Source organism: Convolutriloba macropyga, chromosome 5, assembly GCF_964194025.1.
Source record: "Convolutriloba macropyga chromosome 5, txConMacr16.3, whole genome shotgun sequence".
Classification (NCBI taxonomy): Eukaryota; Metazoa; Xenacoelomorpha; order Acoela; family Convolutidae; genus Convolutriloba; species Convolutriloba macropyga.
Window position 1 is genome coordinate 20,578,641 of NC_134472.1, and position 16,766 is coordinate 20,595,406.

Below are 16,766 nucleotides of genomic sequence, written 5' to 3' on the forward strand. Positions count from 1 at the left end.
ATCTGAAAAATTCTAACCATTCAATTTCTTCGGTGTAGTCCCTCCGTTCCCTGTCGCACATGGTAGTATCAATGAGGTCGGATGCGATGGATGACTTGACGCAATACTTCGCTGATTCGTTGTTGACAAGGCGCTGGTCACTGTAGACACTTCATCTACCTTTGACCCATTTAATGGGTTCAACGCATGAAGAGAGTCCAGATCTGAAGAGTGACTTTGGCCTTTGGTGTTTGTGGGTGTGAGTGGATGGACTGATGTACTTTGCAATGAGAGGGGTGATTTGTTCATGAACGCCGGATGTGGTACGTGCAGATGTAAACAGGATTCGATTGCTTCCAGTGACGTCATGCTCCAATTAGTAGCCGAAGTTTCACCCTCGACCAGAGAATTCACGGTATCATCCAAAGCTCCATTCACTGCAAAGTCAACACTTGTCATTTTTTAAGCTCTAATATAATTTTATCAAATGTTCCGATGCATGCTAGTATTTTGGCAAAATTTTGAACATTTTCATCTTAATGTGACAATCGAGGAAATCGGCCTTTCGCCAATTCATCATAAATCACAGACGTATTTTCTAAACCACCAACTTTATACGGTTTTATACCAATAGCTGTAGGCATTTATGATGCACCCTTTAAGCTCTAATATGTGCTCATTGTATTTGACAGAAAGCGGAGATTTGTACCAGTGAAACGCTTTTTTAAACTGGACCTTAATTTTAAACACTCAACGGAAGTTTTAAAATACCACTATCTGCAATGCCATATTCTAGATTGTCGGATTTTCCTTAGTGCCAGATTTCAAAACTTATTCGTGTTTAAGCAAGGTTACAAAGTATAGTTATACAATTTAATATAATTACATGGATGCATCTTGGCTCCAACGGTGGAGAAAGTAGTAGACTGTGATGGGCAGTTCAGTTTGCAGAAGGAGGGCGATGAGGTGGCCAGGGGTTGACCAATTGAGTTGGTGGAACACTTTGCCTCCAACCCAGGTAGTAAGGGACCATCACTTGAAGGCAGCTCAACCGTCAACTCCTGGTCGAAGGACCTGGTAGAGGTATTGTCCGATGTTGATGTTCCCAAAATTCCAGAAGTTTCTTTTTCTGGCTTTTCATTGAAACCATCGATTTGAGTTTCAAAATCATCGAGCACTTGTAGGCAATCTTTAGATTGACGCTTGACCGGTTGCTCCTTGGGATTCCCAACCGGATCCCAGTCGGAACTGCAGTAGATCTCAGATCCATTTGCAGACCCATTGAAGGACCCTGTCAGCAGGTGTTCCGAATGCATCGACTCCATAGACTTGGGAGAAGTTGTTGATTCCTGTCCTGACATATGCAAAACTGAGTCGTCCTTCGAATCCGACGCACAATTACGTCCCTCCGCGCACAATTTAATTTCACTAAGCAGTGGCGAATTGCTTTGTCGTTGCTTGCTGGGAACTTCTAGACTCAAATTCGATTCTGAGATAAAGGCTTCCTGTTCGTGATAATTTACGGAAGATATAGAATGTTCACTCGTGTTTGACAGCTCAAATTGAGGACTCAAATTTATTGAGTTTGCTTTGACTGAATCGAAGTGGCCTAAATTGATAGTCCGGTTACTGCTCGAACATTCTGAGCTATGATCGGATTCTAGCGTTGCGTTGGTCATTAATTGTAGTTCTGAGTCCGGTGAAACCATTTGTATTTAACTATTCGATTTAAACTGCTACGATGAGGAATGATTCAGCAATTATAAAACTTTCTCAATTTTCCAATAATAGGGCTTGGCTCGTCTTTCTGTTAATCTCCAAATTCTAAACAACAGGGTTGCTGCGTTTAATCCTTTAATGATAATTGAATTGATGAACAAAATTGGATAAATGCTGTTGCAAACATCTAATTTTGTAAATTTCAATGTTTGTAAGCTGCTTAATCAAAGAGATAATTAGTTAAACTGGATTATAATGACTCGGTTATAACCAAATTCGTTAGCACCTTCTTAAGTGTGAGATACCTGCCATCAGTTCTCTCACTTTTACTACTGATTTTTACCTTTAGTTCATTAAAAAGAGTCCAAAAATTTTGATAAACAATAATATCAAGCTAACAGTTTATCTTCAACTCAAAAATTTATCTACAAAATGACTCAAAAACTAAGTAAACAATTTTCATTCATACTCTTTGGGGTGATGTTTGGGTCAAACGATTTATAAAAAAGTCGACTCAATGAATCGGAATGGAAAGTAGAAACACTTAAAATCAGTAAATCTGTACGATATACATTTGCGATCAATCACTTTTGAACAACTGATGAGTTGAAGTAGAAAAATGTCGAAACAAGGCAAGTACAATTCAATTAAGGCTCTACCTATCTTCACGGCTCAAATAATACCCAAATATTGACAATCACAAGAAGGAAGATAAGACACTGTGTTTATAATAACAGTGGTAGTAGTGCTTCAAAAATGAAGACATATCCAAATTACTTATTTATACCAGCTGCAGTAAATAGCAGTCTATATGCAGTGTACTATTAATACTAAAGAAAAGTGCGAAATAACCAAAAACGTATTATAACAAAAACAACACAACATCAGCCAGGAATGGAATGATAAAGCGCGTTTCAATCGGGAATCCTATGGAAGAATGCCTTGGCTAGGAGAGGGACAAAAACAATTGATGAAAAGATGGAAAAATGAGAGAAATACGTCAGATATAATATTGAAGAGAGTATAAGCGGGAAAGAGTAAGGAAAAATGACTGAGAAGGAAACTCAATAGAACAGCAATTGAACACCTATGGACAAATACAGCAGCAATAGATTCCATGACCATTTTTTAAAAATATATAACTATTACATCACACTAATCCCCATTTAATACCAGCAGGCAACAAATACATTATAGAGCACTATTTACACACACGCACACACCTCATTTTACACTATACACACTTCATACTTGAAAACTACTTCAATTTTCCAAAAAAAGGATAAAGCGAAAGCGGGGAAAACCACCGCAAAGCAAAACAGTAAGAAAAAAACAGTTAGGCTACAAAAAAGCAGAAATAAAATGGCATTTCAATGATATACACATCGCATCACCAGCACTCACACGTATACATGTACGTATAAATCTCCCCTCAGTGACTTAGTAGTCGGATCTATATTACACAAATCGGTACAGCCGCAACTCAACTACTACGCCGTTGTAACACTTCCATTAAATTCACAATTCCAATATTTTCCCAGGTTTCCACGATTGTTGCGGCTAGCTAGCTAGCAAGTAAGAGCCGATGGAGCAAATTATCATATATATTGTTGGCAGCAAAATCGCTTTCACTTCAAGTGCAATAGTGCATACACGTATCAATCTAACTGAAAAGGTGATACAATTTGTTGTTAAGGCCCAAATAGGAAAAAGACCCAAATGGACAAAAACTACACTACACTAATTACAACATCTACCCGCCCACCTTTACTATGTGCCATATAATACATTACAAAATACAAAACAATAAACTATGTCTCACACCGAGGAACAGAAGCGGAAATTTTTGGTAAAAAAAAGCAAGGTATTAAAAACAGATTGCCTTGCCTACTCAAGCAAGCAATTGTCTGAATGTTAACACCAAATTCCCGTGAAAATTGAGCCTACAAATTGCAGCATAACAATCAGTGCTAAGAAAACGGAAGGCAAATATCGACTCAAGTATTTGAAATGGCGACAGACATTTAAATCACAATCCACAAAAGGTCCAATGCATTCACCTCAAACGACAGATTGATATGTCTTATGATTTTCACTTAAACACACAGATCAAATAATGGAGCGGGTACCATATTGAATTTGTGAAAAAAGTATTATCTATTGATATAGCCCCCAATTGTCCAATTAAACTCGAGCACAGTTGAATTAAAGCTTCCGAGAAAATTTAATAACACATTGAAATCCACAAAAATCCAAAGAGTTTCCACGAAATAGAACTATGCATGAAAATAGAGATAGCAACAGAATAGGAATTAAATTGATGAGGTTACCGACGCAACTGAAAAAGTGACTTCGTTACATAGATCTCCTTGATCGTAAATGTAACTTGGTTTTCAATGTCCTCAAGCTATATTACAGTGGGAACTTGTCTAGAGAGCGAGGAAGGACATTTAGAGTTGCATTGCATGGGTAGTTCTTTTTAGAAACTATCCATTTAATGCAACTGAAACTGAGAGCAACAATGATGACACGCAAATCAAAACAGTTGAAGAAGGCATGAAAAGGAGAACTATAGTTTCTTGAGCTTCGCAACTCAAAAAATGTACGATGAAATGAAAGTTTGACCAACTTCAGCATAGCCTAATCAATATCAGTATAAAAATCAAACTCTCGCAGCCCTTCCTTTAAATTAGAGAGAACATGAGTGAAACTCCATGAAAAGAATTTAAATAAATTTTGCGAAAATTCTTGATATGTATCTTTGACATTCATCAATTCATCTGTTTTGCGATACTTTGAGAAAAGGTCGATTTTCGGCGAGAACAGGTTGTTTTCTATTATCTAATTTCGATTGTACCGACGTTAATAACTAAGTATAATCACTGCTCAGAACTTGAAGTCTACCGTTATCTTTTCGAGAGTTAACTTTAAAAAAAGTAATGGAAAATTCAATTTTTAAAGAAAAGAACAATTATAGCTTGAAGAGGTGTGAAAAATACAATTTCTCAAATCTCGCAACAGCAAAAATTTAGCGAGGAGCCACAAAGAATAGAGAGAGAGAAACACTTAATTGTCCAAATATTCGACAGTGAGACTGATATACGCGAAAAAAAGTGCGGGAGTCAATTTTAACAAACAATTTTTGTGTATAAATATCATAAATAGTATTCAAAACACATACTAGCACCCATCAGATCTAAGAAAAAATTAAATAAACGATTGTAGCTTTTCTCGCTTTTTGCTGCTAACGAAAAATAAGTTTATAGTAATAAAGAAATACCTACACTATCTCGAATATAACTTTTTTTTGTGTAAAAACTCGAGTTTTTACGCGGTAAGGGAGAATGAACTCATGGCCTCCAGATTTATTTTTTTGGAAAATTTGAGAACCAAAGCTCGTTGAACGCTTTTGATCTATTTGTTGAAAATTTTGAGAAAAAAGAATTGAGCGATATTGAATTATTATTTTTTACATAAGTTGTAAACTGAGCAGTTTTTTGAGATCACGACTAGTTCGGATCGCCGACTTGATTGTTTTCTCCATTTTAGTAATTAACTCACAATTTAAGTCATGGAAAAGTAAACAGGGGTTATGAATGCTGACAAGAACCAAGGACTATCAAAAGAAATCTGGCGCGATTAGGGAACACATCTCTCGAAATACGAATTGTTTCAAAAGCTGATTGCCTTTTTTCAAGAACTTGATCAACTTCTTTTTTAAAACTGAGCTTGTTGTCATGTCGAACAACTAAGAACTTAGTATATGATAATTGTTCAACGCATTGTCCATCGATAGTAAGATTTAATTTTAATTTCGCTTCAAGAGTTGACAATTGTTTCACTAAAGAATACAACAATAGTTCTTTTGACAATGAGCTTACGATAGTTCTTCAGATTTGAATCAAGTATCTTTGACGATAGTTCTTCAGATTTGAATCAAGTATCAATTCAATTTAGCTGTTTGTGAAATAGAATTCGAGCATAATAAGATCGTATCATCTGCGTATTGTATCCATATACATTGATAATCAATGTTTTTTGAGATATCTTTTATGTAAATATTGGAACTTAGGAGGCCAAAGACAGTGCCCTGTGGCACTCCCTGCTCAATGTGAAGCCAGTCGGATTAGATATCGTCCAGGACAACCCTTTGTTTACTTTGGTTTGATGATTCAATTGGATCTGTTGCATTCTTACTGATCCAAATTTTAGTTAACTTTTGGACTAATATGTTATCCGATATAAAGGCTTTGAATAGATCGCAAAAAAGTGCAGCCACATTCTTGTTTTTGTCTATTTCAGTGCTAACCTATTCGGTTGTGCGGAAAAGCACGTCAGAAGTTGAGAAATGAGTGCAAAAACCAAACTGCTCATTATATAAAAATTTTTGTTTTCAAATAAGAACTCTATAAATTGATGTACTAAAACTTCTTCAAAAATTTCAGCTAGAGTAGGAGTAATTGAAGTTTCTTCTGCAGTTTGATCGATCTGCAGGATCATATTTTTTGTTAAGAGGAATCACGTTTGCGTTTATCAAAGATTTTGGAAATCGATGACAAGCTGTAGATAAGGACAAACGTTAAATGACACGCAATAGTTGAAATAGAGTCTTTGGGAGCCCACACTGTAATAAGTGGCGCTCCCAATGGTTTGTTTGGTTTGACGGCCCCAATGGTAAAAACGAAAACAAATAAAATTTGCTAAAAATCCAACCATACTTGCAATCAAGTTCATTGGCATCACTCATCTAAGTAACACTAGTTCATCTTTCTTTCAGTTTTTCCACGCAGCGGAGAAAATGACCCAAACTAAGTACGCAACTAAAAGAAGGAACAAAAAACTATTAAAAACATTGTTTCAAAACCACATTAATATTATTATTTTTTTGAGTCAAGTCACTCACCTGCAATCTGAAAATTTTGATTTGCTGACTACTTCGTTTTCATGTTTTAGAAACGATTGCGAAACCAACCTGAACCAGATAACAGAAATCACTAAAAAATTAAATCAGAATCAGAAATTATTTTTGCTTCATCAAGATACATTATTAAAATCAATCACATCAATTCAATACATACAAATATACGTAGCATAAAAAGACTGGGATTAAGAATATTAATTTGTGCGAGGGAATTTTCAAAATAACTTTGAGTCGTACCGAAAAACTTGACAAAACTCCGGTGAGCAATCATAAATGTAATTAGGTATCGCAGCTATCTTATTAATGAATGTTTAACCCCGTATACAATCACCCCTCAGTCATTTAACCCCGCAATTTATTCACCCCGAAATCGGTTTAACACCAAAATCTTTTATCTATTTCGGCATCCAAAAGAACAATTAGCAAAGCTAAAGTTCAAAGGACTTAAATAACACAAAACTACTGACCTTCAAGAATGCGGCATTGAACAGCTTGCGTTTGTTTCAAACCAAAAAATATTGTTTCAAACCAGACTGCTTTTTAGAACAATGCCATTGATCGAAAAAGAACACTTGACAAGTCTGACCTCTTTTATGTTGCACTCTGATTTGAATCAAAGAAGTTCAAAAACTGTCCTAGTTTAGAAGACGGAAAAACCGGTACTTTTCAAATGAAAGGATGTAAGCTAAATTTTAAAACCTACTTTCTGAGCAGGCATAAAATAGCAATTCAAAACAAAATTCAACCGTGTATTTAACAGAATTTTCAATGAAATCCAGATTGATGTTTTTGCTAATAGCTACGCTGTGCAAGCTTCATATCCAAATGTTGAAAAACTGTGTTCCCAATTAGGGGTCCCATCATAGGGTTAACGCCCGGGATCAAATTCCCTACTGAGTCACGATATGAGGCTTCGACGTAACTCCGTGAGGACGCAAGGAGGGCGCCAACTCAAAAATATTAAGATGGATTTCAAATTTAAATTAACACAAAAACAAACACAACAAAATACACAATAAATACACAACTAAGTCAAACTCGCAATAGCCCTGAAGAAATGAATATCAGTTTCATCCCTTAAATTTGCATCAAGTTTTGCACTTTCCCTTTCAAATTCTCATACTTCTTCTTCTTTGGGAATTTGTGACCGGATGAGGCATTCAAAAAGTTTAATGTTTGCACCGCAGCGTCTTTTTGTAAATTAGTCAAAAGTTTCCAAATTCCTGGATGGGATCCGCTGAATAAGGCTTGTATCCCATAATGCCAGCCCTCAACAGCATTGGTTGTTCTGGCAATTCCCTCAATGGCTGCGTCTCTTTGATTCCATATTTGTGGGGGGAATGCGGCAGGATGGTTCAATAGTGGACACTTGATATAATTTGTTTGGAAATATAAACAAAGCTGGTCTATTTTCTCAATAACGAAGCTATCTAAATTCTGCTGATCCGCCACATTAGTTATTTCCTCAACAATCAATTCAAAAGACTTTTCTATTTGCTCATTTTTTTCGAAAGCTAGAGCAGGGATCATTTTAAGCGCCAGGGCCACTTCATGATTTTCTGACACCAGCTTTTTTAGTCCAAGTTCTCCAATTTTTCTAACAAAATTTTTCGTTAAATGGAAATAACAGCCCGACAGCATTGAAGCTGGATGATGTTTTTGAAAGGCATTAATAGGGGCAATTTCAAAATCCAACAGAATCTTATCCGGCTTACAATCTGGGGCAAAGGTGTCTAAGGCATCAAGTAATCGGTTGAACGTTTTTTCCGTTTTGTTGGGAAGGAGGGCATATAAACAAGCAGGGGCAATACCGAGAACATATACATGAAGGGTGTATATTTGATAGAAGTTTTTGGGCGATAGTTTAAACGTTCCATCCCCAAGCCAAAACTTGGAGCTTTCGAGAACCGATGTCATATAGGGATCACCAAAAACTAAAATACACTCGTGGTCATCTTTTCCGCTATCATACCGCAAAACTCTCGCAACGTTTGTATAACCTTTCTCAATCGCTGCGAGGTTTGTATTAAATTTGGTTTTGACGGCAACGCATACTCGGTCGGAAGAACGTCAGTTACTGGTAAAATTGAGGAAGCTACGGCTGCTGCGGGAGTTAGGTTTTCCCTCAGGGCTTTAATCTCTTTTATAAACTTTTCGTGTTGCAGGCTTTCCAATCGAAGCACTATGATTGTGCTCACCGTTCACGCGAATAAGTTGGTCATCTTGTGTTAAAGCGGAAACGCGACACTTGTAACTTTGATATTTTGAGCAATTCCAAGCCGTGGTAAACTTATTTAATCTTTTAGCATAAAACTCATGGCCTTCTACAACCAATATTTCTTTGTTTTTTGAAGAAATAGTAAACTCAAAGTCGGCAGTTATCATGCTGAATTCAAAATGCAATAAAACAAGAAATGTTCTTGAGTTCCTTCCACTTTTCAATTGCTCTTAATTGCCCCATTAAGGTTTAGTTGAGATAACTAATTCGCTAATTGTTATAGTTTTGTATTAAACTATTGTGTCGTTAGCTCTATGTCCCTGACAATTATGATCCATGAAATTACAGATTAAAATCGGGGTGAAATGATTGAGGTGTGAAAAGTATGTTCACACCTCAGTCATCTCACCCCGATTTTAATCTCCATTAATTATAATAGAATTAATTGAGGCTTAATTATCCTCAATTATAGGAAGCTTAAAATCGGGGTGAAACAATATAGGGATTAAATAATTGAGGGGTTAAATGATGTAGGGGTTAAAAAATCGGGGTTAAAACATAGGGGGTTAAAGGAATAGGGGTGAAAAAACAGTACACCTCTGAAATGACATTCACAAAGAAGAAATGTTATCTGAAAATTTTGATACAAAAATGATTGAACTAATGATTGACAAAAGAAAGATATAGCATTTAAAAACGGAGACAAATCTAAACAAAAACTCAAAATTTGAGCAGAGCTCATAGCTCAAAATTTTATTTCAAAACATTGTAGCACGTGGTGACAAAAGAATGGCAAACACGACTCGTGGAGAAGAACGTACAACACTAAGCAGAATTGAAATACAAAACATTAATTCGTTAGTTGCCATGCATTAAAGTAATTTAGGGAGCCGAATGGTTCTCATATATAGAACCGAAATAACAACTACAAATTGAGAGGTTTCAAATGTGAGAGGAAAAGTTAAGAATTACCGAATAAAAAATTGCTTCTCTTTACTTGAATACCTTTTTAAGAGGAAAAACAAAAATGATACACCAGATGAAACAGATTTTTAATATACTAGGAATATACTTCGGATATTAGCAATTAAAATGTGCATTAAAACATGCATGGAAAAGTTAATAACCATTATAATAAGAAAATTAGTAATTGACATGCAGTTTCTATTTTTACTGCAACTTATATAATTGACTGTCAAAATTGATTGTTTACTTTTAAATCCATAAAAACAATTAAAATAACGTTTATAGTTCCATTAAATTTTACTTGAAGTCGACATAATTGCAAATATAAAAATGATTGGAAATGTACTCATAGTTTGTGCTGTTTTTAACTCAAAATACAAATAAATTTCTGAAATAGAAACATTGCCGCCTGAAACATTGCCGGCCGATAGTTTTTCAAAAAATTTTCCACATGATGCAACCCTAGGAAGCGTCATCAAAAATTTTAATATGTCATAGGGGTCAGCATTTGACCTGAGCTAGAATCAAAACGGGTAATCTCGGCAGACAACGTTTAAAAAACTGCGTTGAAAAATCTATTTCATATATTGATCAAACCTTTTTCAATAAAATTCTTGCTCAAATGAATACATAAACTGACAGGCTGACATTAAATAATCGACAAAATACAATTCTTTTGACAAAAATTCTTGAGATAAACTTGCCACAACTGAACTATTGGTAGCAGCAAATATCAGCCAGAAGCATAATTGCATTTAGAAAGCACATGGGCAAAAAAAACAAACCTGAATGAAAACAGAGCGTTAACTCATCAAACCTGTAAAAAGTAGAAAAAAGCCTTTGAGCACCAAAAAGAGGTCTGAACACCAACAATACATCCCAGACAGCTCCATTTCTGCACAGAGAAATGAGCTCAAGTGAAACAAAATCATCTTTCAAAATTCCGCACGCAAACTAAAATAATGATGCCTGCATAAAACCCCCAGTCTCGTCCCTTCGCTCTAAAATTCGCATCAAAAGATGGGCCAAAACACCTTCTTTTCTTTTCACGTGCTGCATTTCCTGTCCCAAATACAATTCAACAAAAAATATCAATTAAAAAGACTCCAACTCTCCAAAAACTCTCCTAATTCCGCTACGCAAGTTGTCAAAGTCGGTGCCAAAAAATGCGAGGCAATGATTCATCGACTTTAAAAACAACAAGGCGGCTCGGTAATGTGCGATCGCACATAAAGTTCCGATCCCGCTCATCCACAATTTTGGCTTAATTGTATCAAATGAGGAACAGATGGAAAAACGCAAAAAATTCAAGTATTTTTAAAAAAAAACTGGTTTATGAACAAAAAGATAGCCTCCAAAGCAAATAACTCAGTGGAGTGAAAAATGATGCATTAGATTGATGAGATATGCCGATATTAAGAAAGCGAGCGAAGACGAACGGCAAAATCAAACAACAACAACAAACATCAATTACATCAAAAAATTTATGTCCGTTTTAAAAAACAAAACTTAATAAAAGTCAAAATAGCGTCAGATAATACTTAAAAAACAAAATAATTTGTAATTCACCAGAAAAAAAAATGGTTATTCACCAGTTCATAATAAAGCTTGGTAACAATTAGACAAAAACGAACAAACTTCAAAGTTAGAAAATTCGCTGAATTTTAAAAAAAAGACAATTTCAAAGTAATGAAAACCATTAGGAATCACCTCAATTATCCCATAGGTTTACAATTACCAATGCTTCTATAGAAAGTAATTAAGAACTCTTGGTTATTAATTTTTTATGCAGTTACAAAAAGAACAACAAATAGACAACACACTAAAAATCAATTAAAACTTGCCAGAAAATGCTTTGGAAGCCGTAAAACCATACTTTGGCCCCCAAAAAATGTTCGATTGCACTTTCGTCGAACACCGATAATGTATTATGCGGCCGCTCATTAATGAAAATAAGCAACAATTAGACAAAATAAAAAAAAATCAAAATTATGTAATACTTGGTTTTATTTTCGAAAAAAAAATTTATTTCCAAAGACATAAAAGCCATTAATTACAAAATAAAAAATTTGAATTTAAAAAATTTGAAAAGGTTCGTCCTTTCTTCCAAAGTAAGCCCTTGAGACCTGCAATTGTCCAGAATATATCTTACGTCTACAAAAAGAACGTCAAATATGACAAAACAAAAATTCATTTACTTTTTTTTGTGAAAAACCCGTGTGGAAGCCAGTAAAGTCATAATGAATTCTCTTAAAACAATAGATTTTGCGACACCAATCTCTTTTGACACCTTCCCCTGAAATGTATTATGTGACCCCTCATTAATTAAACTAAGTAACAATAAGACCAAAAAGAAAAAAGCAAGATTATGTAATTCTTGTTTTCATCGAAAAAAATATTTCCAAAGACATGAAAGCCATTAATTACAAACTGAAAAAATTGAATAGGTTCGTTTATTCTTCCAAAGGAAGCCCTCAAGACCTGCAATTACCCAGAACAATTCTTACGTCTACAAAAGAACGTCAAATATGACAAAAATCAAAAATTAATTTACTTTTTTTTTGAGAAAAACCTGTGTCGAAGCCAGTAAACTCATAACGATTTCTTAAAAAATTAGATTTTGTGACACCAATCCCTTTTTACACCTTTCCTTGACCAAAATAATGTCATCTTTAACCTTAAATTAACGAGACCAGGTAACAAACAGACAACAAAAAGAACAAAATTGCGAAGTTTAAATAATTTTTTTTTTCATTTTGGAAAACAATTGTTTTTAAAGTCATGAAAGCCATTATCTATCTTCTAATATCAGAATATCGGCTCATGTACTCTTCTAGGAAAAGCCAATCAAACCGGGTCATTGTGCAGGAAATTAAATACGACTAAAAAAGAAAGTAAAAACGACAGTTAAAGACGAAATTAAAAAATTCAATTAAATTCTTCGAGAAAGTACTGTCGAAGCGGTAAAGAACCACAATCTATATCTTTAAGGATTTAAATATTATCAATTGTGCGTTATTTTGAACGCGAAAAATGTGATATATGAACTGACAATAACGTGATAATTTGACAAAACTACAAAAGATGAGAATTGGGCAAATACCTAAAAATTAAAAAAAAAAATTGTGAAATATAGTAGTATCAAAGCCAGAACACAATAACTTAAGGCGTAAAACCGCAATAAAGACTAAATTTGATTTCAGCAGAAAGAACGAGCACTCTTTGATTGCTGACATTAAGCTACAAGTTGACCAAATTAAGAGAAAAAAGGAGGCAAAATTCAATAAGCCATTTTTTATTTAAAAATCAAATATTTTAAAAGTCAAAACGACCATAAGCTTTCAAGCAATCAACTAGATAAAATAATTTCGAACTAATTAGGAAGCCAATAGGACCTATCACTAGTGAGTTTTGATTTGAAATGTTCTGTTATTTAATTAATAAAAAGATTTGAATTTTTTTAATAAAAAACCGACTGACAACAATCCGAATTATTTTTGGATTGTAACGGTCCAAGATTGGTGCAGAACTAGTCCTGCTAATGCTGATTGTCTATTAGGAATATTTATTTTTTGGAATATCATTGATATAGATATTTTGTTAGTTAAAAAATCAAAAATAAATGCTGCGTTTTTGATAATCAACGAGTAAAGTTATATTTACAGAGCATTCTCAACGGAAGTTGAAGTGGAATTAGCCCCCTTTTCAGTCTAAAAAGCTTGTGTTAGTGGTGTTTGGGTGTGCATTCCTGCAAATTTAATCAGAGTGGACTAAAGAAACTTATTTCATGCTGTTTTTGATGAAAAAGTCTGAATTTTGTGAAATATTTAGCCAGATTTTGTGACAAAAAAATTCAATGAAAATAGCCGGCAATATTTTTTTGTCTTTAAACGTAAAATCAACAACATTTTCTTGAAAAATTTTAATAAATTTTATCAAAATTGGCGAAATTTGTGTCAAAAATTCCGAAAAAAGGTGAATGAAATCAACGGAATTCACTCTATTTTCTCGAAAGTTTAAACCTCGATATCTCCCTGTCAAAAACGAAAATCAAAAAAATCTTTTTAATTCCATATTCTACGCTGGACAAGCTTTCCAATGATACCAGTCTCAACTCTCTACGATGAATATATCAATCGGCCAAAATTGACTGAACAAAAAAACCATTTGAGTATATAGTTCCTCCCCCCTCAAGAGGGGTCGGAACAATAATACCATCAACTATGACAACAACGGTTCTCGTTTGCAGATGTTTACCATCCTTTTTAGTGATCAACGTTTTCTGCACAAGGGACGCCAAAATCATCACAATATCATTCATCAATGCATGTACTAAATTGTTACAATATCCAAAATTCATGTAAAAAGGTAGTCGAAACAAAACTTAGGTTGTTTCCAATTGTTACATGTACACCCACGTTTAACTACTACGCAAAAAACAAAAAATAAACCTACGGTTTGAACCCCAAACAAAAAAGATCAGGTCAATCTCTAATACTTGGGAGGGGGGTGGGGGGTCACAAAACTCTGGTAGGTTTTTAAAATTATGACGAGTTAAATAAAGAAAATTACCTTTAATATCTACGCCAACTACATCCACTCCTCGGCAATCAGTCAGTAACTAAGTCTACAAGTCTGCGCATTTTTTTTTAAAAGAAGGGATAGTATAACTTAAAAAGCACTAAAAATCGAGCCAACGCCAGAGGGAGAACGGCATAATATAGCTATACATACGACCATTCAACTGCATTGTTAATACTCTGTAGCAGCAAACTTCAGTTAACCAAATCTGGGACAAAAATATGGCCGACAAATTCATTCACTTGCTAAAAATTGTCTCTCCGTTAATACAACACAATGCAAAGAAACATAGGCAGATAGACGTGAAAAAAGGCAAGACATTAAACAGCAAAATTCTGTGGTGGGAAATTAAACTGGAGAGAAAGAGTAAAGGAGAATGGAGAGATAGAAATTGTGAATCAGAACTAGTCTGTTACAGACAGAAAAAAAAAGAATAGAATAAAAAAACAGTGGTAGTTGTTGTGGTCATGTATGAAAGAATGGAAGATAAACACAATATCACACATACGATTAGCGACAACAAAAAGGGGAGCAAAAGACGTCGCAGTTGAGAAAAGACGGTGGAAAAATGGAAATAAGGATATTTTTGCTAAATGCGTTACTTAAATACTTGATTGTACTTATTGGTAGAGCATTCATTGTATTTTTGTTTTATACTTTTTTCACTTGTAGTCAATATAGCAAAGTGAAAAGCTCCGTTTTATTGCATTTATCCTTCCTAACTCACTCACTCGGCAATCAAATGCCATCTCCTCTCTTAATACACATTACTCTACACCGCCACAAACACTCATTTCTAAACAGAGCAGCAAAAATAATACAAATTCACCAAACTGGTGCTAGCAATATTGATAGACTGGGGGTTTAGCCGATACAAAAAAAATGAAAAAACTAACCGATTGGTAATTCTGATTTGTCTACAAATATGATTGGCCACTAGTTCGTCCGAGCTTTACAATTAGTTTGGACGGGTTGACGGCTTAAATTATCATTTTTTGGTTGACGTCTACACCCCCCCCCCCTCCCCCTGTCGGCTAATTCAGTGATCGCCACAACTACTACAACCAACATCGCCACCACCACTCCTAATTTCCTGTACATGTGCGATACATAGATGCGCGGCGCGAATTCATGTAATCTAGGCAAAGTGAAGATTTAATTTCACATAATTTTAGCTGCTTCTTTTCCCCCAGAGCACATAATTTGGGGAATATCAGCACAGCCGACGCAAATAAACTTGGGCGCTGCTGCTCGAAGCAATGCTATGCTATGTTTTGCAACAACATTAGGTGTAGTTTATTTTGAGACACGATAACGGGAGCAAAGCAACGACAACAGCACCCGTTGATGACATCAAACAATTGATTGTGAACAAGCCCAGGCATTTTCCAGAGCCCCCAGGGCATGTATCAAAGGGAATAAAATGTAGAACGCAACCTTAATAGCTCCTTTTGGTAGCCATCCGTACGATAAATAAGCCGGCGAAAAAATAGTCGGGATTATACAGAAAATTTGAATTAAACCTACAGATAAACTGTTCATTCGTTCACAAGTATTCAACGAGAACTAACATTGAAATCAAAACGGGTTTCAACAAATTACAGCAAAGGCTAATAAAAAAAGTTCTTTTGGTCATAGAACCGATAATCACAAAAAGAGATTCCATAGCTGAACGTTCATAGCAAAATAATAAGTAATACAAGCCACTAGTTCCATTCTATATGTCAAATCGTTAAAAAAAACATCTTTAGAAATTCTCATGCAATGACAAAACAACGACAGCAAAACCCCTGGAAAAAAACTTTAAGAAAACTAAATCAAAAATTGTTTTTTGATTATTTTCCATTATATAACATATTTTCACAGAAACTTTCCAAAAGGTCAAAGAGCACCTTTGAGCAACGATTAAAATTTTTAGTTAATGAATTCACTAAAATCAAAAGTCAGAGTCGAATAATATATGAAACTATGTCTTTTTACCAAGAAATTAATTTCAAGTTTGTTTTAAATCATCTGTCCTATATTAGCAAAATTCTGAATTTTGAACAATTTAAAGCAACCCAAACAAAGAGTTTATTACTAATCGAAATAAGTTTTTTATATACTTTTCTAACTGAAAAACTGCGTTTATGCATTTCAATCAATTTACGCCGTTGGACTCTGGTGTAAAGATTTCATGTTTCAAAAAATTTGGAGCAATTGGATAACGCATGTTTAGAACTCAATCAAACATCAATTGAGAAGAATGTAGCAGTGATGAAAATCATAGCTACATTCACGATTTTCATAGCTACTTTTTTCCAAGTTTCTTCAAAATTTTTTGTTCCTGCAAGTGGTTGCTTTTGTCTCCTATTGAAGTTGTTTTTCGAGGTGGACCTCGAA

At 34.7% G+C, this 16,766-nt stretch overlaps 1 protein-coding gene across 2 annotated transcripts in view; it reads right to left on the reverse strand.

Annotated features, from left to right (window-relative positions):
* Positions 1-16,766, reverse strand: part of LOC142339211 (uncharacterized) — a 72,145-nt gene that overhangs the window by 12,821 nt on the left and 42,558 nt on the right. Inside the window, exons 1-3 of one of the 2 annotated variants that reach the window (XM_075389058.1) lie at positions 14,376-15,041; positions 866-1,803; positions 18-416 (exon numbers count right to left, since the gene is read on the reverse strand). In XM_075389058.1, coding sequence (XP_075245173.1) covers positions 18-416; positions 866-1,688 — 1,222 coding nt within the window. In that variant the 5' untranslated portion in view covers positions 1,689-1,803; positions 14,376-15,041. Of the gene's footprint in view, positions 1-17; positions 417-865; positions 1,804-14,375; positions 15,042-16,766 lie in introns of those variants that run through there. The other variant, XM_075389057.1, reaches the window with a different exon arrangement.